Raw genomic sequence first — 23,200 nt, 5'->3', positions numbered from 1 at the left:
AGCAGAGCCAAGCCTACTGCTCACTCTGTGGCCACAGCCATTTTTGTTGGGATTTATTTACCTTCTATAATTGAAACTTTGTAATGGAGGCCAAGGCAGGCCAGGGCTGCAGGAGCTTGAATTCCTCCTTTGCCAGGGGCATCTCAAGCCTCCTGCTTTCTCCAGCTCTGTGGCTGCCATCATTTTTGTTGGGATTTATTTATCTTCTGTAGTTGAAACTTTGTAGCCTTGAGTGTAGGCCTGGGCTGGCCCGAGCAGCAGGGAAGCTTGGCTTCCTCCATTGCTAGGGAAATCCAAGCCTCCTGCTTGCTGCAGCTTCGTGGCCACAGCCATCATGGTTGGGTTAATTTGCATACTCACTCCTGATTGGCTGGTGGGTGTGGCCTGTGGGTATAGCGAAGGTATGGTCAATCTGCATATTACTCTTTTATTAGAAAGGATTACGGTATGTATGTTGTTGTTTTTAGACAAAATTCTGTTCTAAATTTAATAAATCGCATTTTAGTGTCAACATAACTTTTATATGTACCAGGAAACCAAAATATTGTATGACTCTCTTTATCATAATATTTACTTTATTGTGGTGGTCTGGAATTGAGCAGGCAGTGTCTCTGAGGTATTCCTGTATTAAAAGTAAGATTAAATTGAAAGTGGGTTTACTCACTAATGAGAATAGGTAACAATTCATTTTGTATAATACTAAATTAATAATTGTGTTACTAACCTGGACACGTTAAAATGATTATGATGTACTTGTTTAAGTTATATGAAAAAAACACTATTTCTTAGCCATTGAAAGTATTCTATTAGAGTTTTAATTTAAATAGGTTACATAAACAAAGATACAAAATAGTAAATGAAGACAGTGCAGCCTATCAGATTATCAGAATTTCAAACAGTGAGCATGTTATACTGATAACATTTTAAAGTATAAAAGAATGAAAATAGTATTGAAATAAAATCAATAAAACTGCCCCAAATTGGAAAACAGCAAAACTGTGTAATTAAACACTCAATGTATTATTTTTTTTAAAGAATCAATTATTTGAAAGTTGGCAATATCTCTGTGAATCTTATAAAATGTAAAAGTTAGTGATAAAGCATATTTTAAATAAAAATTACATATTTTTTCAAGTATATGCAATTTCCTGGCATCTTTTTCCAAGCCTTTAAAAAGATTTTCAGAGAAAAGTAAACCATTTTTGATGCTGGGTGATTTAGACCTCATTAAAGGTTAACAGAATGCTAGAAACCTGATCAGTGCATGCATTTGTTTCACTGTAGGAAGCTGAATTTTATTAAGTATATAATTCTAAGTTGCTGGAGAGATGCACGTGGCACGCAGACCTGCTGGTTGCTCTATGGCAATGTCACATGTGTCTTGATGTTGTGCTCAATCCTGAAACCCCAGAAAAATAACAACAGACGCTGAAACCAGCTCCTCAAATTGTGTGTAATCTATCTATAATGCACTATGGTCTTTACAGTGTGTTTGTTTAAAGTACAGAAAATTAAGCTTTTTAAGTGATAAAATTAAGGGGAAAATAACTGAGTTAAAAAGCAAACATTCTGAGAAATAATGGTGCAGTCAATTTAAAAGCCAGATGAGAAAACACTCAGATTAATTTGAAAATCACGATAGCCCCCATAGTTTTTATTTTTTAATATTTGTGAAACAGGGAGGGAGAGAAAAAGTAAAGAGGAAGAAGAATGGGGGGAGGGGGCAGAGGGTGTGCAGGCAAACAGCGGGGCCAGCAAGAAGCTGCCGGAGGGGAGGGGTTTTAGAGGCCTAGGTGAAAAAGATGAAGGAATTAAGAAGTACAAATTGGTAGTTTCAAAATAGTCATGGAGCTAGCTACAAAGTACAGCATAGAAAATATAATCAATAATATTGTAATAATTATGTAGGGTGTCTGATTGCTACTGGAAATATCAGCGGGAGCACTTTGTGAAGTATATGTCTAACCACTATGCTGTACATCTGAAACTAATCCTATCTAATAAAGAGGGAATATGCAAATTGACCATCACACCATCACAAAGATGGTGGCACCCATAGCCACAAGATGGCGGTGTCCAGTCCCCTCAGCCCCACAGGAGTCCCACAGTCCTTTCAGCCCAGCCGCGGGGGTGAGGGGGTGGCAGGTGCAAGATGCGGCCGGACCGACCCTCAGCCCCCCAGCCACCCAGGGCCGGCCTAAGGCGCAGGCAAGCCTCGGATGTCAGCTGCCCAGCTGCCCAGGACCACCCGATGCTCAGGTAACCAAGGCCAGTCAAGGCTTGTGTCGCCTTCCCCTGATTGCTGGGCTGCCTCCTGCCCCTGAGGGCTCCTAGACTGTGAAAGGGGGCAGGCCAGGTTGAGGGACCCTCCCTCCAGTGCATGAATTGTCATGCACCGGGCCTTTAGTACAAAACAATATTGAATGTAAACTGTAATTTAAAAATTAAAAAAATAAAATTAATTAAAATCTTAAAAAATAAGCTGATCCTTTCAGAACCCAAGGTTTAGTCAGGAAGAGCAGAAGTGGGCCTGGGGATGGGGAGGAAGAAGGCAAGCACTGCAAATGTTAATATCCAAGTCAAATTGATAAAGTCAAGCCCAAGTCAAAGACACAGGATAGAATCCAGCAGGTCGACCGTTGATGCTTGTAGTCCCTGCACCACAATGAGGCTCAGAATCAGGCCAGTGACAGTATTTGGCTCCTCTGTTGCCAAATACTGTGGGGTAGGGACAAGAAGAGATTCCGACACATCAGAAGGCAGGGGTTCGGGATGCCTTCCAAGTAGGCTGGGGTTCTGCACAGATGTCAGAACCTAAGGGAAACTGAAGGGAAAACTGGAAAGATGACAGGACTGGGGAGGCAGAAGTGGAAACATTGAGGGAGTCAGTGGCTCCAGCGAGGTCATGCTCAGACCTCACCGTCATTGAGCACTTCTGGTGACTTCTCAGGATGGTTGCATGCCCCACCTATCCATGGACTGGGCTCCCAGACTACTCCAGATAATGTTCTCCACTTAGGACTGGGAAGCTGCCTGCAGCAGGCAGGGCTCAGTTGGGAAGGAAACCACAACCACCCTACAGGGGGGAACCAGAGAGCACTCAAATTATATTTTGGTTAAACAGCACTGTTTTAGATCCCAGTTTACAAAAATACAGGTCACCGAGAAGCAAGATAATGACCCAAAAGGAAGCAATTAAGCAAATCCAGAGTGTGGAATAGTCTACCCTACAACTGTCCTAAACTAATCAGAAATAAAACGTCAAGGAGGAAAAAATAAGAGAACTCTTTTAAACTAAGAGAGTGAAGAAATATAACAGGAAAAGCAGTGTGGATATAAATTAGATTGGATTGAGCTTGAAGAGGGAAAAAAACAAACAAACAGACAAATGGCTATAAACCTTTTCCCGGGAACGGGTAGAAAGACTTGAATGTAAAACAGACATTGCATGATGTACGGAATTATTACTACTTAACATGATACCGTGTGGTTATGTAGGAGATCGTCCTTGTTCTTCGGGGATGCATACCGAATGGTTCTGCAGTGACAGGTCTATAACTTACTTTCAAATGGTTGAGCAGAAATGTGAGAAAAGGGTCAAGGAAATGGCCAAATATTAAAAATTGCTGAATCTAGAATAAAGGATTGTACTATTTTTTTTTTTTTTTTTTTACGCATAAAAATTTTCTCACATTCTTTCCCTTCGGCTTGCCACCGAAGATGCTGGCGTCGCTGGCCGTCGCCCCGCCCCGTGTTACCGGCATCGTGAGAACAAGCCGTACCCGCAGGCTCGCTTCTGCAGAGGCGTCCTGGTGCCAAGACCTGCATCTCCGACCTGGGGTGGAAGAAGGCAAAAATGGACAAGTTCTTAGCTGTGCCAACGAGGAGTACATGGTGAAAGGCTGTGGCAAAGATGGCTTTCACTGTGGCTCCACCCCTTCCACGCTATCCGCATCCACAAGATGCTGTCCTGCGCCGAGGCTGACCGGCTCCAGGCCGGGATGCGGGGCGGGGCCTTCGGAAAGCCCAGGGCTCAGGGGCCAGGGGCCACATTGGCAAGCCATCGTGCCCATCGCACCAAGCTGCAGAGCAAGCAGCATGTGACTGAGGCCCTACACAGAGCCAAGTTCAATTCCCTGAAAAACCACGAGAGCCACATCTCCAAGCAGTGGGGCCTTCTTAAGTTTAATGCGGGTGCATTTGAAGACCTGGTGGCTGAAAAGCGACTCATCCTAGATGGCTGTGACGTCATATACATCCCCAATCAGGGTCCCCTGGACAAACGATGGGTCCTGAATTCATGAGGGTCTGAGGGCTGTCCCCACCTTACACTCACCAATAAATTCTACTTCCTGTCAAAAAAGGTTTCTTATTAAAAAGGCACGGGTTTTCACTTAGCATAATATCTCCAGGTCCCTCCCTGTTATCTTAAAGAGTAAGAGGCCCTTCTTTTTAACAGCTGCATAGTATTTCCATTGTGTAAATACACCACGGCCTTTTATTCACTCATCACGGGAGATGTGAGCTTTCACATGTATAGATGATGCTAAGGCGGAATTCTTTGGGAGGACCAATCAGGAGCTAGCAAAGCATATAGCTATCCCTAGATAAAGAAGCTTCACCGGCCACCCACTTTGGGTCCCCTCTCTGCTACTGGGAGTCCATCTCTCTCTCAATAAACTTTACTTCTGCTAACCGTCTTTGTCCATGGACTCGTTCTTCGATTTTACAAGACAATGACCCCTGATCTGATCACAGCACTTTGATTTCATCAGCATTTCACTGGTATTATTAACCCTGTACTTTTTACTGGCTTAAATAAAAAAAATAACCAAATAAGATTGTATCAGATTCTGACACGGATATTCATTGTAATTATAACATCAAATTATGAAAAGAAAATTACTTGTATCCCCACTTATAGATTTCCCCTTCAGCTAGACTTCTCTACAGCATTTAGCATCTTTGCAGCACTAAGTTTAATGCTACATATCTTTTTTTTTAACTTGATTTGAAATTTATACTTTCCTTTGTGTTCATAGTAATAGAATTAAATTAATAATCAAGCACTTTAAGTGCAGATCTAACATTAAAGAAGGTACTAAAATAGAATCCTAGTCATCTCAGAAAATTGAAAATATGTGTAACATTGTGATATAAAGTAGACTTTCACAAATTTTATTAGTAATGAAGTTGGAATTCAGGGAGCATATAAAATAAATTTCAGTAGGCAATATTTGCATAATTTTAACTATATAAATGAAAATACCAAGTAGCCCCTTAACTTTTAAAAATTAGTACTGTTGTTATGTGGAGAAATTGTTATAGAACATACATGTTTTTCTTTGTTCCTATTCATCAGTTCTGATAATGGAAACTTCATAGGTGTTAAGGTGCTTCTATTTCTATTTGAATAGGCAACACAGCATGCTACCCTGATTTTATCCCTTTTTTTAGGCCCTGAGTTTCTGCAGTCTTAGCTACTACCACTGACTAATAAAGAACTGAAAAAGCAGAACTTAGAAATTAGCACATGGAGTAAGCTAATGAAACAGAACTGAAAAATGCACACGTTAAAACCAACACAAAAGAGGGGGGGGGGAAAGCAAGAAATAATAAGAATAGTACAGGCAATTGTGTCGCTTTCTAAAAAGAAGCATTTGTTTTAAAGTGTGTGCTTATAAAGTGATATCATTGCATTCCAGGGTTTTCTAGCTATTGATTCTAATATACCTTTTGCAAAATCTGATTATAATTATGATATTATAATTAGTTTGTTAAATACAAAAGTTAAATTACTATCTGACAAATGTGAGAAAATATCTTGAAAACATGGTTAATAAAAATGATTTCATTCAAATAACTACTTTGACAATGTATTGATATTTGAAAATCACAGCAACAGTATTAGTTAATAGCTCAGTTTTACAAATACATTTATTTAATATGACATAAAATATTTTTTCACATTTATGAAATTTATAAAATAAAAATTATGGCATAAATCCATACATATAACACTTTTAGGCATTTTAGTTTTGATATGCATTACCAGAAAATTCCTCTAGATGGCAGTGTTTACCACAGTTAAAAATTATTTTAGAAATCCTTTAACTTTTAAAATGATTCCCAGATGAGCCAAATAGTGTATAGTTAAAAATTCATTTTCTAGTACTCGATATTTCTTCAGAATTTTTCTCTGAATATTTAACCTAATTCAGAAAGTCGTTGCTTATTTACTAGGTTGTTATTGCATTTTAATTTGTGGATTTCCAGAAACCATTAAGTTGACCCAAAAACTTTAGAATAAACCTATATGCGATTTATACCCTTTGTAGGAAATAAAATGTTATTGAGACTATGGTAACAAGAATGAAAAAAATCTTAGCAACAAACCAAATAAATTATATTACTTCTTTTGTTTGCGTTTGTATGTTACCATAGATTTGAATGGAGTTATAGATGCTTTGTTAATTTATAACCAAGGGAGGTTTACATCTTCTATTGCAAATAATTGTAGTTTTATTTTTTTTGACCTGATGAAAAAATCCTAATAAGTCACAAATATATAACAGAATCTAGGGAATTCGTATTTTATCAGAGAAACTGTAGGTAGGATAGATGTTTTTCTAAGTATGAAATAGTAGAAGTAATAATAAAGGAATTATATAAAACCAACTTCTATAATGGATATATTACACATTAGTATAAAGCTAATAAAATGCCTCATATATTCATTGAAGAATCTTACAGTTTCTGAAGGATGGACAGAAATGACCACGATTAGGCCCAATGGTTGGTTTTAGATTTGCTGTGCCTTCTATAAAAATAGAACATTTGTCACGAAGGGTTAGAAGAGATATTTATTTCTTCAGATTTCAGCAGCATAATTTGTAACATATATTGTCTGTTTTCCTATAGGTCATCAAATGAACTTTAATGATATATTAACTTTTGATTTTGCTATTTACAAACAATAGATATAAATTTGCTGAAATAAATTATATAAAATACAAATGCTATTCCTCTAAAGCAGGGTTTCGCAACTTTGGCACTACTGCCACTTTGAGCCATAGTGTGTGTGTGTGTGTGTGTGTGTGTGTGTGTGTGTGTTGGGGAAAGCGGAGTGGGGGAAAAATGTGCAGCCAGCTGTACTGCACATTTTACAATATTTAGCATCATCCCTGGCCTCCACCCCACTACATGTCAGTAGCAATGCCAGCCTCTTCACCCATGTTACAGTTGTGATGATCAAAATGTCTCCAGACATTGCCACGTGTCACCTAAGGGGCAATGTTACTCTACGTTTAAAACCACTCATATAAAAATTTGATTATTTTCACTCTTCTTATTCTCTCCCACAATTATAAAATCCCAGTCATGTTATTACAGTCCATATTTTAGCCTTTCAGTGTGTTAATTAATCAGGAATAGATAGGGTCAAGCAAAATTACTAGTTCCTGTGATTAGCTCATATTAATTAGGACTCTTTCTTACAAACTATTATAAAGACTCCTAGATTAGCTCTTAAGAAACAGTGGTAGGTATATAACTGGGCACCAACAATGAACTGGAACCAGATCATTAACTGCCACAAGGGGTTCTCTGTCTCTGATTCTTTATGTGTATCACCTTCATTTTTCTTATTCTCTCTCCCTCTACTTTTCTTTGTTTTTCCTTGTTTACACAATGAAAAACTGCCTCTAATCACTCCTGAGAATATATCACTTCCTGTTTACAGAACAATTAGTTGGATCTTGGAGTATTGATTACAGAATCTAGGTTCTTTGATGAAGGGGTTCATTGGTCCACTTGGATTTAGTATCTTCGTAGTAAACATAACCAGATATTAGCAGAATGGGGTAGATCCATTAATTTCTGGCAGAGTGGGAGAAGTCTATGCTGTGTGAAGATGGCTGCTTTGCTTACCATGTGGGTGGAATTTAGGAGAAACATTGCCCAAAAAGGAGGAACTCTTGTGAGCCTGGAGAGGACACATAGGTGTTCAGGCATGTATTCGGTCACATTCTGGTTGATACCTTCTATATGCTTCAGTGCCCTGTACCCTCACATTGCCTAGCAGCTGCCCTGGGTCCCCCTGTTTTGTTCCATGCAGTTCTGTCCTCCCCCAAAAAGATGCTAGCCTCCAAGTGGACATCTTCCTCATTTTCAGTCCAAAGTAAAACTAAAATTTAGCTCAAGGTATTTAATTTCTGTGAGAAAGAAAATAAGCTAAACCAAGTTAATATATGAGTGATTTGTACATTCCTTGAGTGTCTGAGCTGTACCTGCATCAGAAGAATGCTCGGTAACAGAATTAATCCACGCATGGTAAAGAGTAGGTATAATCCTTTCTCCAGTGTTCACTTTTGCATGTTGTCTTGTGTGGGTTGCACTTTGTATCTAAGAGGCCTTCTAGATTCTTGCTACTTCAGGTGGGGACTACAGATCAACAGCATCAGGATCCCCTGAGGACTTGGTAGAAATGCAAGACTTCAGCTTCCACCCCAAAACAAGTATATCAATCTGCATTTTAATTTAACAAGGTATCTGGGTAATTTGTGTTCTAATTAAAGTTTGAGATAAACAGAATCAGTTTAAGTTAACTGATATTTAAATCACAAAAAATCAACTTTAGTATATTATTAGGCTTACAATAATAAACGGTAAACATTCTGGAACAATATGAAGAAGAATAAAACTAAATTGTCAGTATATTTATTTATGTATATTCCCAAAAACTTGCTATTGAGCATTTGAAATATTACAATGAATGTAATAAGCAAAATACTTAAAATCTAAAATATAAAGAAAGACATGATGATGAGAATTAGCAAAGTAGGAAGTACTCTCAGGATCGTATGCTTCTATGTAAAAAATAACAACAATGAAAGGAAAAAGCAGCAAGAGGCCTCAGCTGACTTATGCTTAAGATATATGGGGTGGGGCGAAAGTAGGTTTACAGTTGTTTATATAGAAAATACAATAATTAATAAATAAAAAATACAAGAATAAACTCTGTGTTTAGAGTACTCACAGCTACAAACTTACTTTTTCCCCATCTTGTGGATATTAAATATCTCTGTGCTTCAGAATACAGAAGGCTTTTAAAAATATAGTAGGTATTTTTTACATGGTGTGTTTTTTACTAGATTTTTGAGTGAAGTAATAAATAAATTTATGACACATTTTTCACTTTTGTGTTTTATAGTCATTTCATGTAATTCTCCCTTTCCACTTTTTCCTACTAATCTTGGAGTGTGTCTGAAATGTCACCTCGTCTTTAGGATCTCCTTACCTGTTCTAATATACCAAAATGTCAGCCTACTTCCACAGTGAGGGACTAATATTACTGGGAAATAATCCCATTATTTCAGCATATAGCTTTTAAAGACACTTCCATTGGTATGATTGTTCCTTCCAGAAATTACACAGATAATAGCCACAGTCCTACTGATTCTGCACTCAAACGGAGATGCTTGTTTACTCTCCAAATTAACAGACCACATGACTGTTTTGGTGACATTAAAAAAAAAATGTTTCAAATCTTTTGAAATATAAGAAGTATTTATTGCGTTATTTTACTTTCCAAGTGATATTTTTCCAAGGATAGATTTTCTAATTAGGCTTATGCTTTAAACTCTCAACATATAATGTTCCTTATAACTTCTATTTTTAAAAATACATCTCTCTGATGATGTGTCCTGGCTTACTTTAAAGCAGACAGACTCCATTCCATACAGCCAAGAAGGTTCTGTGAGGTGCTTTTTATTCTTTATGAAAATTTCACCAATCTCTGTGTAGCTAGGGCACAGTAAATTCACAGGGATAGGACTGAAAAGATGATGTGCATTTTAGGACCATTTAAAAGATTGTATATTAATACACTACAAAATAATATTTCCATTTAAGAAAAGATATATTAAAGAATTATGTGTATACATACATAATTTTTTAAAGTAAAGTGGTATTGACTTAAATCCCAGACAAAGCATACCAGTGTATTTTAAAGGCTGAGCAATCCCTATCTCTATTACTTGGGTGTTATCAGTGATCTGGAATTAAGCCAGGGCTGCAGGAGTCAATGGAATATGCATAGTCTCCCTGACTCATCCTAATTCAATTAGAGGGGGACTGTGGGTTGAATTTGGTTCCTGAGAGGAGACTATAAGAGAAAAATGAGGCTTATCCATTCTGCCCTATATTAGTAAGTCTATTTATGTGCACATTATGTAACAAGTTGGGCTCTTAGAAGAATATCACGTGAGTTTATTAAAAAAAAAGAAAAAGAATGGAAAAGAATATAGGCATGCAGAAGTGGGAGAGAAGAATAGGAATAAAAAGTTATTAGAATAATGTTTCAGGTACCATGAAGTTCTGTTTTCAACAACATAGTCTTATTAATGAGAATGTATTAAAGAGAATAAAGAAAAAAAACTTGTATGATGTCTATTTTAAATCTAGGAAGTTCTAATATCTAAGAAAATCACTTTCCCAATTACCTTTGGGCAAATGCTATTGTGCATTAAATGTGTTGTTGTTTCAACATTTCTCTATATCTATTTTTAAGGACAAATAGAGGTGCTTCTGAATAATGTGCATGCATTTTCTGCATTTGGGGGTATTTTATTTTATATTAAAAACAATTAAATAAATCCTACTTGATATTCTGATCTAACAGCTCTTACCTACAGAAAATAAATGTTCTACAGACAAGAAATAGAAAGTTTTCTGTTACATTTCACATGAAATTATATCACTTTAAAGTGAAGAGAGAAAAAATATATATTCAAGGAAAAGACCTAATAGTGCAGCAGAGGAATTATTCGAGGACCTTACTATACTTTGCCAGTTTGTACAGTCTTAAAAGGTGTTAATTTTTTGTGCTGTTAACATTCTGCATTGTCCCTTTCTAAGTAGTGATAATATAAATAACCCTCAGCATTTTCACACAATTTTCCCCCAGAAGTACAGTACAATAGTCTAGACTCTTTTGTGAAATGGGGACAATAATACCTGCTGTGACACAAGATCCCTGTGATTGATTGATTAATGTCTGTTAGACACAATGAGACATCTGGATTAAAGGAACTTTAGAAGTACAAGGCATACTGGTATTTATTTTATTTTACTTTTCACTTTGATTGGAATACAGAAATAATATGTTAAAGTTGAACATTTCAGTCTTGAAATCCTTGAGGAGGTCATTTGATCATTGCAAATACCACAGTCTATGGCTTTTATATAAACTGTAACTTAACACAAAAAGCCTTTACAATCTCAGTGTGAAATGTAATTTTAAAATGCTGACTGGAAACTAAAAAAATCATAGATGAAAATTCAATTAACAAACCAAACTGCTTGATAATTGAAGTTATTAAATGCCATCACATGAAAATTGTTTAAATATATAAAGAGAACAACATTAAATGTTGGGATGTAAAATAATGTTAACTCAACATCTGTTTCTATATTAATCTGAAATAGTATTTAAGTCTTTACTTAGCTGGTCTAAGGTGACTCAGCTACACAATATCCCATGACCTATATAGCAGCAGGGAACACTAAAGCAGTTTTACTATAGCCCAGATGGCATAATTCCTAAATTATATACTAATCAGGTACAACACATGCGAGACTATAACAATTCCTTGCTGTAGAAAGTATGCAATGACAAAGATGAGTAAGGGTTAATTAATGAGATCGAATTGGAACCCTAATACATATACTGGAAGATCTATATTGGAAGTCATATAATTGGAAATCAAATATTTTATTAAATTCAATGAAGGAAAAAAATGATTAAAATGCATCAAAACCAATAGATAGCCTCCTACAAAAATTAAAATTTATGTACAATGTGATTTTCTTAATACATAATTATGTAGATATAACTTCAAAAAATTAAGGTAGAGGAGGTGAATTGTGAGCAGCTCTCATTATGGAAATGTTTTTATAGATTTCTGGGCAGAAGCCTCAAGTTATGAGAGTAGAGGGTTAGAAATATGACCCTTTATATTTAATTTTCTTCCTGAATATGAATAAGATCTTTAATAATAGTTCTCATTCTGGAGTTTAGCAGTTGGAATATAATAGGGCAAACAATAAGCTTCAACCATTCTAGCTTTAAGAGATAAAACTGGTATGATTAAAGAATTCCAATAATTTAGATATGCCAAATAAACACCTAAAATGACAGAATGCACTGAAGTCAGTAGCTCTGTTTCCATATTATAGTCAACCTCCTTTGAAGAGTCTAGAGATGGACCTCATTCGGGGGCTTTGACCTTTGGTTTCTGTAATTGAAGTCTCATGGTCATAAATGTAATCATATGATTTTTTTCCTCCTTAACCTTCATCTGTGTTCATACTAAGATTTCATTTATGAGCAGAGGATAGTAATGAGTTCTGACTACTAGTAAAGCTACCCCTTAGCACACAGAAATAATTCTGCTTAGTAGTAATATTAATTATTGCTAGGTTATGTGCTGTGACTGCAACATGACTTTGAAAACGACTATAGTATGATTAGCATAAGAATGTGAGATAACTGATACATAAGAAGTGAACTGGAAAGTGGCTGTGCTGCTGTTTATTGTAAATGTATCAAAATGATGGTTCATTTATTATTTTAAACAAGTTCAGAGCATAAAATAGGTGTCAACTGAAACAATGCACTAGTTCTAATTGTACATTTTGTGAATGGCAAAATGATCATTCAGAGTTAAGATAAAAGAAGCTTCCTTTGATTCACTCGTCTTGTTCTATGAAGTAATATTTTTCTTTATAATTTTAAATACTTAAGCAGTCCTTTTTATTCTTAAATTTTGTATACTCTAATCATACAAAATACTACTATTCTGAGAGGACTTTTGGATATTTAGAAAGCATTATAAATCTATTGCCTTCAGAAAACCTGTTTTATATTTCTCATTAGTAGATTAACCTATTTTAGTTCACATTAGGCACTGAATTTTGCCGTGAATATTGACCTCAAGAAAAGTTTTGTGTGTTTTTTTTTTATATTTTGTCATTGATGTGGGGACATCGTAATGTCAGAGTTGGTTAAATAGTGAAATTATTTATGCAATATCTAAGTTTGGTGGGTTTGCTTGGTGATATTTTTACATTTTAAGTTAAGTATCTAAAAATAAGTGTTCATGTTGAAAAAGAAAACCACTTTGTTCAAAAACTAAGAGGTATCTTTGTACATGCCATCATAGTGCAGAACTGTGTGAAGAGCCATCCATGCATCCATCCACAGCTCAGCACAGGATGGGGAACACGGAAATTTAAAATAAATGCCCTTTATTCTCCCTGTACGTTAGAACCAGTTATTCAGTTACACATTAAGACCTTCTCAGACAACCTTTACAGGTCATTCAAAAAAAAATTTTTTTTTTGTTCCAAGTGAACTGTTATTATTAAAGCCTCAAACTTTACTCATGCATATATCCTTTTGGTAGCAACCCATTCCGCAAACCTTGTGGATTACTGATTTTAAAGATCAGTCATATAGAGAGATAGTCTAGTTTCCACTATTTAAGAAATAAGGCTAATCCTTTCGGGAGTCATTCCATCCTGCACTTGTATGAAAATGCGAAACGTGTGGGTACACGCTACAAACCGAGTCAGAAACAGGACTTGCACCGGGAAAGACAAGTATTACGTGTAAAGTTGGAATCAGCAGAAAGTGGCGAGGGGAAAGGAAATGGTCCACAGCCTGGGGAAGCAGCTGGACGGGACTCCTTCCAGCCTTTCGCAGGCAAAGTTTGCAGCGAAGTGAGCTGGAGCGGCGGTGCAGCAGCCGCGGGTCGGGGCGAGCTCGGGTCGCAGGCTCCCGCGCGGCGGAGCAGAAGCGCAGCGGCAGCCGCCCGTGCGCCGCAGCGCCCGCGGAGGAGCCTTCGCGCCGCACCCGCGGCTGGCCGGGGCCGACCGGGGACCCCCGAGGCTGCCGCCCTCCCTCTCCCCGCCAGCTCCCGTCACCCAAGCAGGCCAGAAAGGCTCCCGTTAATTTTCTTTCCGGTATCGACTGAGATTCAGAGATTCGCTGCCCGGACCTTTCGCTATCCGCCCCCTCCGCCCTTCTGGCCAAGTCCCTGCCCAGCATCACCGGGCGTGCTGCCTGTTTGACGCGCTCCGGGGATCGGCTGGCCCGCACTCCCGTCCGAGGGGTGACCCTACATCGCCGGCCTCGGACTCCGGGTGGACTCCCATCTTTGCATGCTGGCCCCTCCATTTGGAAAAGGGAAGTGCGAAATGTGCGCCCAGAGAGGAGTGCCCTCGGCGACCCCCATCCGCCCGCCGCGGTGCCCGAGGCTCCCTGGACCGGCGCCCGCACGCCCGCCTGTCCCCGGCTGCCGCCCGTCCTCGCCAGGCCGCCGGGATCGGCGATCGCCGCCCGGAGCGCGCGGAGCCGCCGCCTGCACCGCCCGCGCCCGCCTAAGGCGCGCCGGCTCTCCCCGCCCGGCCGGGCCCTGCTGGGCATGCTCCGTGCGCCTCCGGGAGCCCGGCTCTCTCGGGGCCAGGATCGCTGCTCCGTGTTTTCGCTGCGGCCGAGGGGGCGCCAAGGAGGGGAGGGGCGGGGGGCTGGGAGACAGTCAGCGCCCTGTTCGGCGCCCCCTCCCTCGCGCGCGGCTGCCGCGCCGCAGGATGCGGGCCAATCAGGTGCCGGGGGCGGGTCCTCGGCCGTCACGCCCTCCCTCTGGGCTTATTGAGAGTTATATCAAGAAATTCAGTTCAGAGAGAGGAGAGGGAGAAGGAGAGAGGGGCCGAGGAGAAGCGGGAGAGGGAAAGCGAGCCAGACTGGAAGAAGCGCCCCGGAGTCTCTCCAACCAGAAAGAGATAAACAACCGATTGGGAATTTCTCGGGCCGCTGTCACCCCCGGAGAGCAGCCGGAGAATCACCATCACCCCAACTCTGACGTTTCCTACAAGAAGTTAGAGACTTAAGCAGTACTGGCATCGGAGGGAAATGGTATGCTGGATGCTGTGGGAAATACCCCTGAGCGGGAGAAGTGCGACTGGATGCTGTGCGTGTTAAATACCAGAAGAGCCCAGACCCCCTGGGCCACAGAGACGAAATGTGGAGAGAATAACGGCAAATCCGTGCATTTGTTCTCTGGAGTTGCTAATTTGCCAGCCCGAAGCAACACATTTCACCGGGAGGAAACGTTTTGCTGCTCCTGATTTCTCCCCAAACTGGTGCTACCAGATGCATGGCTTTCTATGTGTGGGAACAAATCGTTCCTAACTGCAGCATACCGGGAAAGGGGAAAGGTTGAGGCAACTAAACGTAAGTGTAAAGTTTCGCATGCACGATTGTAAATGCTGTGTTTAGATATGTCCTCGGTGCAGACGGGGGGAATGTTTGTAATTGGGTAGACGGTCGGGGCAGAACTCACCCACTAGGCTGTATCTGCATCCCTACCTGCATCACCCTGCCGGAACTAATCACGGGCATCAGCCACCGTGCAGCTAATGCAGATGAGATCAGAGCCGGGGAACTGACCAGTTTTACTCTAGTGGGTGGCTGTCTGGAGCCTTGCACCCGTTTAAATTGCAGTTGGGGGAGCATCTAAGCAGGCGCCTTTGAACCTGCATTATCGGGTTGCAGTATTTATGTGTGGCAGATGTTACTAATATTATAACAGAGACCGGGGTTAAGAAACTGCATTTCCCCCCTCTTTTAGGCTCTGTAGGAAATAGTGTGCTGTTACGTGGAAATATTGCTGCGTTTCACATACACCTTTGACACTCTCTTTCACCTCTAGGATAAGAAATCTTATATGATTATTTTGTAAAGTTTTAATGTGTTTATTAATGCTAATGGGGTTAATTTGGCAACATGGAGAAATGAGAGCAAGGTCTGGATAAGACATTTGAAGTCTTGGTGTTGTGCTTTTAGGCAGTACGGATCTGTAGTGGCCGGTGACTATTGCTGCTGATGCTGCAGCATGTCCGATGCTCGTTTCCCTGGAAGATTGTGTTAGAAGGCAGTTGAAGAACTGGAGGGAAAGAAAGGCATAGTCCTTTTAGAAAGAAAAGAAGAAAAAAAAAAAAAAGAGAGATGACTCAGTGTGGCAGAGGAGAAAACTCATCACAGTTGACATGTGACAAAGCAGTTAGCAGGAAGCACAGCTAAATACTTAGTGTTTTTCACTTCCACCTAAAAAAATAAAATAAAATAAAACTAAGGGAGGTGGGCTAGAAACCAGGAGGCAGGTAAGCCAGGGGGAGGGGAGGAGGAGAACAAGAATTCAAGAATGCATGTTTTGAATTAAACGGTGTCCTGAAAAACAGTGTGGGTGACTACAGGTAAAAATAGCAGCTGTCCTGAATTCAAAAGTAGATGGTTTTATTTTTCTCTGGCCAAATGCAACAAGCAGGGGACGTTGAGTGTTTTTTTATCCACAGAGTTAACTTGCGAACAGTGGCAGAGCAAACTGCCATGTTTACTAATATGCGGTGGAAAATGTGCCGTAATGTTTCGTGACTGTGTGTTTCTGTGTGCTGGAGAATAATATTGTCTGTACAATTGTGTTGACAGCGGCTGTCTCCAAATAAGCGATGAGATGTAATGCATCCTCCGGCCCATGCACGCTTCCTCTTGCAATCCGTGCATCCTTCCTCAGTGGGAACCTTTAAGCCCTAAAATTCGGGAAAAGAAAATAAATACATTATCATGGACCTGAGGGATTTTTACCTGTTGGCTGCTCTGATTGCCTGTTTAAGGCTGGATTCCGCAGTAGCTCAAGAACTTATTTACACCATTAGAGAGGAATTGCCTGAAAATGTGCCCATAGGAAACATACCAAAGGACCTGAACATTTCTCACATCAGTGCTGCCACAGGGACCAGTGCCAGCCTTGTCTACAGACTGGTTTCTAAAGCCGGGGATGCCCCTTTGGTGAAAGTGTCCAGTAGCACTGGGGAGATTTTCACAACCTCCAATAGAATAGACAGAGAGAAACTCTGTGCCGGAGCCTCTTACGCTGAGGAGAATGAGTGTTTCTTCGAACTTGAGGTGGTGATCCTCCCCAATGATTTTTTCAGGCTGATCAAAATAAAAATAATCGTGAAGGACACCAATGATAATGCCCCCATGTTTCCATCTCCTGTCATCAATATTTCGATTCCAGAAAACACTTTGATCAACAGCCGCTTCCCAATCCCCTCAGCCACAGATCCCGACACAGGCTTCAACGGTGTTCAGCATTACGAACTGTTAAACGGGCAGAGTGTGTTTGGACTGGATATTGTGGAGACTCCGGAGGGAGAGAAGTGGCCGCAGTTGATTGTTCAGCAAAACTTGGACCGAGAACAGAAAGACACCTATGTGATGAAAATCAAAGTAGAGGATGGGGGCACTCCGCAGAAGTCCAGCACGGCCATCCTGCAGGTCACAGTGAGTGACGTGAATGACAACAGGCCAGTGTTTAAGGAGGGCCAGGTGGAGGTCCACATCCCCGAGAACGCTCCTGTGGGCACCTCTGTAATTCAGCTCCACGCCACTGACGCCGATGTGGGCAGCAACGCTGAAATCCGGTACATTTTTGGTGCCCAGGTCGCCCCTGCTACCAAAAGACTCTTTGCTTTAAATAACACTACTGGGCTGATCACGGTCCAGAGGCCCCTCGATCGAGAGGAGACGGCCATTCACAAAGTGACAGTGCTGGCCAGTGACGGCAGCTCCACTCCCGCTCGAGCCACCGTCGCCATCAATGTGACCGATGTAAACGATAACCCCCCTAACATAGACCTCAGGTACATCATCAGCCCCATCAACGGCACGGTGTATTTATCCGAGAAAGACCCCGTCAATACCAAGATCGCCCTGATCACCGTCTCCGACAAGGACACGGACGTGAATGGCAAAGTGATCTGCTTCATCGAGAGGGAGGTCCCGTTTCACCTGAAGGCCGTGTACGACAACCAGTACCTGCTGGAGACCTCCTCCCTGTTGGACTACGAGGGCACCAAAGAATTCAGCTTTAAAATCGTGGCCTCCGACTCGGGGAAGCCCAGCTTAAATCAGACGGCCCTGGTGAGGGTGAAGCTGGAGGACGAGAATGACAACCCGCCCGTTTTCAGCCAGCCCGTCCTGGAGCTGTCGGTCCCCGAGAACAACCGGCGCGGCTTGTACCTGACCACGGTCAGCGCCACCGACGAGGACAGCGGGAAGAACGCGGACATCGTCTACCAGCTGGGGCCCAACGCCTCCTTCTTCGACCTGGACCGCAAGACGGGCGTGCTGACCGCCTCCAGGGTCTTCGACCGGGAGGAGCAGGAGCGGTTCGTCTTCACCGTCACGGCCCGGGACAACGGGACGCCCCCGCTCCAGAGCCAGGCGGCGGTGATCGTCACGGTGCTGGACGAGAACGACAACAGCCCCAAGTTCACCCACAACCACTTCCAGTTCTTCGTGTCCGAGAACCTGCCCACGCACAGCACCGTGGGGGTGATCACGGTGACGGACGCGGACGCGGGCGAGAACAAGGCGGTGACTCTCGCCATCCTGAACGGCGGCGGCGGCGGCGGCGGCGACAACTTCGTGCTGGACCCCTCCTCCGGCGTCATCAAGTCCAACGTGTCCTTCGACCGGGAGCAGCAGAGCTCCTACACGTTCGACGTCCGGGCCACGGACGGCGGGCAGCCGCCCCGCTCCTCCACGGCCAAGGTCACCATCAACGTCATGGACGTCAACGACAACAGCCCCGTGGTCATCTCCCCGCCGTCCAACACGTCCTTCAAGCTGGTGCCGCTGTCCGCCATCCCGGGCTCGGTGGTGGCCGAGGTGTTCGCCGTGGACATCGACACGGGGATGAACGCCGAGCTCAAGTACACCATCGTGAGCGGCAACGGCAAGGGCTTGTTCCGCATCGACCCGGTCACGGGCAACATCACCCTGGAGGAGAAGCCCGCCCCCGCCGACGTGGGCCTGCACCGCCTGGTGGTCAACATCAGCGACCTGGGCTACCCCAGGGCCCTGCACACGCTCGTGCTCGTGTTCCTCTACGTCAACGACACGGCCGGGAACGCCTCCCGCATCCACGACCTGATTCGCCGGACGATGGAGACCCCCCTGGACAGGAACATAGGCGACGGCAGCCGGCCCTACCAGCACGAGGACTACCTCACCATCGTGATCGCCGTCGTGGCCGGCGCCATGGTGGTCCTCGTGGCCATCTTCGTCACCGTGCTGGTGCGCTGCCGCCACGCGTCCAGGTTCAAGGCCGCTCAGCGGAGCAAGCAAGGGGCCGAGTGGATGTCCCCCAACCAGGAGAGCAAGCAGAGCAAGAAGAAGAAGAGGAAGAGGAGGAAGTCTCCCAAGAGCTCCCTGCTGAACTTTGTGACCATCGAAGAGGCCAAGCCCGAGGACGCGGTGCACGAGCCCATCAACGGGACCATCCGCCTGCCGGCTGAGCTGGAGGAGCAGGGCATGGGGAGGTTTGACTGGGGCCCCGCGCCGCCCACCACCTTCAAGCCCAGCAGCCCCGACCTGGCCAAGCACTACCAGTCCGCCTCTCCGCAGCCCGCCTTCCACCTGAAGCCCGACACGCCCGTGTCCGGGAAGAAGCACCACGTGATTCAGGAGCTCCCTCTGGACAACACCTTCGTCGGGGGCTGCGACACCCTCTCCAAACGCTCCTCCACTAGCTCAGATCACTTCAGTGCCTCGGAGTGCAGCTCCCAAGGAGGCTTCAAGACAAAGGGCCCCTTGCACACCAGACAGGTAAACGAGCCCTTTTACTGGTCTATAAGTACTGCATACAAGTGCCCCGTCAACCAGTACTAACGTGCCGGCGTGTCTGTTGTTCTGGTCCAACTTTTAGCTTAGTTAGAAAGATGGTGGGAGGGAAAAAGGAAAAGAGAGAAAGAAAGAAAAAAAAAAAAAAACTTGACCCCTTTTTCTCTTCCTCTGAGGCTCAGTCAAGAATTTTTAGAACAGCTTTGAAATGTCTGAGTCCTGAGAATTATTTAACTTCCCAGGTTGCTTCAAAAGGAAAAAAAGATGAAAAGAGGAAAAATGATTCCAAAATGTCCCAAGATAATGTTGGCTGAAGAAGGAAACCTGTCCCGGTATGCCAAATTCTGCTCCTGGGGTTCCCAAATTGACGGCTTCAACATTGTCATAATTACCTTTTCGTCTAAAACGTCACCTTCAGATCTCAAGTGTTAAATGACGTTTGAAGGGCTGACGGTAATTATATCGGAGCCGTGGTTGCTAAAGGGGTTAACTTTTTTTTTTTTAGTCTCTAAACAAGATGGTAGGATATTAAATGTACATCAGCTGTGAAGCACATGGTTGTGGATAGTTTGCAACTAAGCCATATAGGTCCTCTTTTTGATTTCAGATGATTTTATTGTAATATAGTAAATTGGGTATTGCATAGAAAGACTTGCAGATTGTCCACAATGGCCAAAGTACTCTTGCAAAGAAAAGAAAAAAAAAAAAAAAAAAAAAAAAGGAAGGAATGCTGTCTCCCTGATTTAACTCATTTATACAGAAAAGAATGAATCCATTGTAAATATTCTCTCATCTTAGTAATGCATAAGTGATCTGTCATAACTCATTTTAAACTGTGAAATATGCCATATGAAGAGGGATTAAGAGGCTGAGAAACTCATATTTCAACCAAATCCAGAATTAGTTTTTCTTAGGTCTAATAATTCCTTGTTAATAAAGATTTAAGTGCAGCGCTGTCTAATTTATTTCACTGGTGCTTGTCTGTTGCCACGAAATTTGAGTGTCAATAATAGCCTGTAGATGGCACTAGGGTATCATGTGCTTGCGCTGGCCAGGTGCCAATCCCGCAGTAGCAAGGAGAGGGGGGAGGGAGACATCAAGCTGGTACTACAGCCAAAGATACCTTTTATTTAATGATAGTTGCTCTGGAGCAACTGGCATTTCAGTTCGTTTGCTTGCTCTTTTGTGATTAAGTCTCACCACACCACCTTTCTAGCACTTCGCAATCCATGTTCGATCTTTGTTGGTATTGAGTCCATCTATGGTGCTGGCCCATCTGAAGTTGTTAAAAATAAGGAACATATAGATTTCAGAAAATACAGTAAAGCAAAATAAATGTGCATGTAGTATGTATTGACAGTCATTGATTAGTGATTGGAAATTAAAGAGTCTTCCCCCCAACACACACACACACCTTTTTGTGTGTGTGTGGAAGTGAGGTGGGGTTGAAGGTCTTATTGAAACTCCATTTCCTTCTCATCTTCTGGTGTTTATTGCTCTGGAGGCACTTTAAGATTTTGTGGTTATTTATAAAAATAATTTTGACAATGAATCACATAGATTCTCCCAGATCATTAAATGTGTTGACTATAATTATACAACTAAAATCTCCATTTCTTGAAGAAGAAAAAAACCTAGAGCATTTAAAAAGTATACTTAGAGCTTAATACATAGAATGAAAAGAATTAAAAAGTCAGTATAGAAGTTCTAGTGAGAATGTGAAGTTGAAAGATATAACTGGAAGTTGGAATGACTTATTTTCATGTTAAATTTATCATCTTTTTAAAAGAAGCTGAAGTTTTAAAATTTAGAATATTTCTGAGATTACTAAAGGTTTATAAAAGTTCGTAAATAGTTGATCATGGTAAGAAAAAGTAATTTATGAAAGTAGATGAGTTTAGTATAAAATAACTTTTTTATTGAAAAGAAAGAAAACGGCTTTTTATTATTGACTTTTAATGTGAATGTCACTCACCATATACTGATGACATTACATGATTTGCATAATGGGTTGAAAAAACTAACATGATTTAAACTTTTAATATAAAACAGAAATTTGTTTTCCAAAGAAACATATTGATATTCTTCTCACATCACCTTTCTTTTCATTTCATTGTAGCATTAATATACAGACCCACTGTTTTTGACTTTGCCCCAAAAGTTGAAAAAAAATAGTACAGTGACATAAATGTTAAGTGCGTTTTAGCAAAGTATGGTAAAGATCTTTTGTTGAGCCTAAGTTAGCCATAACAATATTTGTTTGTATGATGTCATCTTTGAAATAGGATGCTGAGTAATTCGCTAACTGGAACTGAAGTGCAATTTAGACATTTCTTGAGACCATGTGTCACTGTGCAATTCTCCTTGTAGGCATTTTGATGTTCATATGTAGCTGTAATTTGCTATTATGATAAAAGCTATTGTAATGGCTTTGCTTATACCTTTTAGAAGTTTTCACGACGAGAAAGAAAAATTGTGATGTTGGAGAAAAGGAATTTTGGGGGAAAGGAAAGACGATGGTGATAGCAACATGTACAATTTTAGTATGAAAAGGCATATTTTCTATGAATGAGAACATAAATCATATACTACTCTCTTAATGTTTCCCACTGAACTCTATAATTATTATCTGAAGACACTATATTTAAAACTAGAAGGTAAAAATTCTTTTTTCTTAGTTTGTTTACTTCAACTAGTGGCTTTCATACTACATGTGCTCCTGAAGCTACACAATTTTGGAAAGTGAGATTTATTACCACAAAAGCTTTCAGAGAAATTCGTAAAGTTACATATAATCTGTGAAGGTTTTTAGTTGAGTAGGCTCAGATTGCTGTTAACAGGAACACCTTTCACTAATGGCGCTTATTGATGCCTGGGTAAAATGCAGGATTCTTGAGTAAGGGTTACCAAACTTAAATGCTATTAATTTGTATTATCTATACAGTGAAAACATAATGTCTGACTTATACACCATGAGTTTGCTTGCAGCGCATTGATTGTTATCCCTCCCCCCACACACACAAACACACACCTAACCCCCTTGTTTTCCCTTGTATGACCCTGCAAAGGTCATGTGAAACAATTATAAGCCACATTCTTCATCCACTCTATTTTACTAAGCTTTTCTTTTCCTTGTGTTCAACAGATCTATCCCTGAATTGTCCACAGATTATTTTTTTTATGAGTGTTTGGAAGTATCCTTAGCATTCACAGATCGAGTGAAATTTCCTTTTTTTTTTTTCCAAGCAAGATTGTATCTTGATATTTACTCATAAATAAGCAAAGTTTATTGTTAATAGAGTTAAGAGAAGGACAGTATAATTAATTCCAGTAGGGCTTTAAATAATAGCAAGCATTGGTGTATTTTCTCTAAAAGAAAAAGATGTGTTTTTTGGTTTTTTTTTTTAATGGATATGCCTTTTAAAATATGATAGTATCAAATTTTAGGCT

The 23,200-nt window shown here is 41.3% G+C and overlaps 1 protein-coding gene and 1 pseudogene across 2 annotated transcripts in view; both read left to right on the top strand.

Moving 5' to 3' along the window:
* The first annotated feature begins 3,476 nt into the window (after positions 1–3,476).
* LOC114232431 (60S ribosomal protein L10-like) lies at positions 3,477–4,304 on the top strand (annotated as a pseudogene).
* A 10,474-nt stretch (positions 4,305–14,778) lies between these two features.
* The window catches only part of PCDH9 (protocadherin 9), a 381,383-nt gene continuing 372,961 nt past the window's right edge, over positions 14,779–23,200 (top strand). For both annotated transcript variants that reach the window (XM_054719840.1, XM_054719841.1), the window contains exon 1: positions 14,779–19,735. In XM_054719840.1, the coding sequence (XP_054575815.1) occupies positions 16,685–19,735 (3,051 nt within the window). In that variant the 5' untranslated portion in view covers positions 14,779–16,684. The remainder of the gene's footprint in view (positions 19,736–23,200) is intronic.

This window comes from Eptesicus fuscus, chromosome 8 (assembly GCF_027574615.1).
Source record: "Eptesicus fuscus isolate TK198812 chromosome 8, DD_ASM_mEF_20220401, whole genome shotgun sequence".
NCBI lineage: Eukaryota > Metazoa > Chordata > Mammalia > Chiroptera > Vespertilionidae > Eptesicus > Eptesicus fuscus.
The sequence above is the reverse complement of the archived record's forward strand: the minus strand, read 5'-3'. Positions and strand labels throughout refer to the sequence as shown.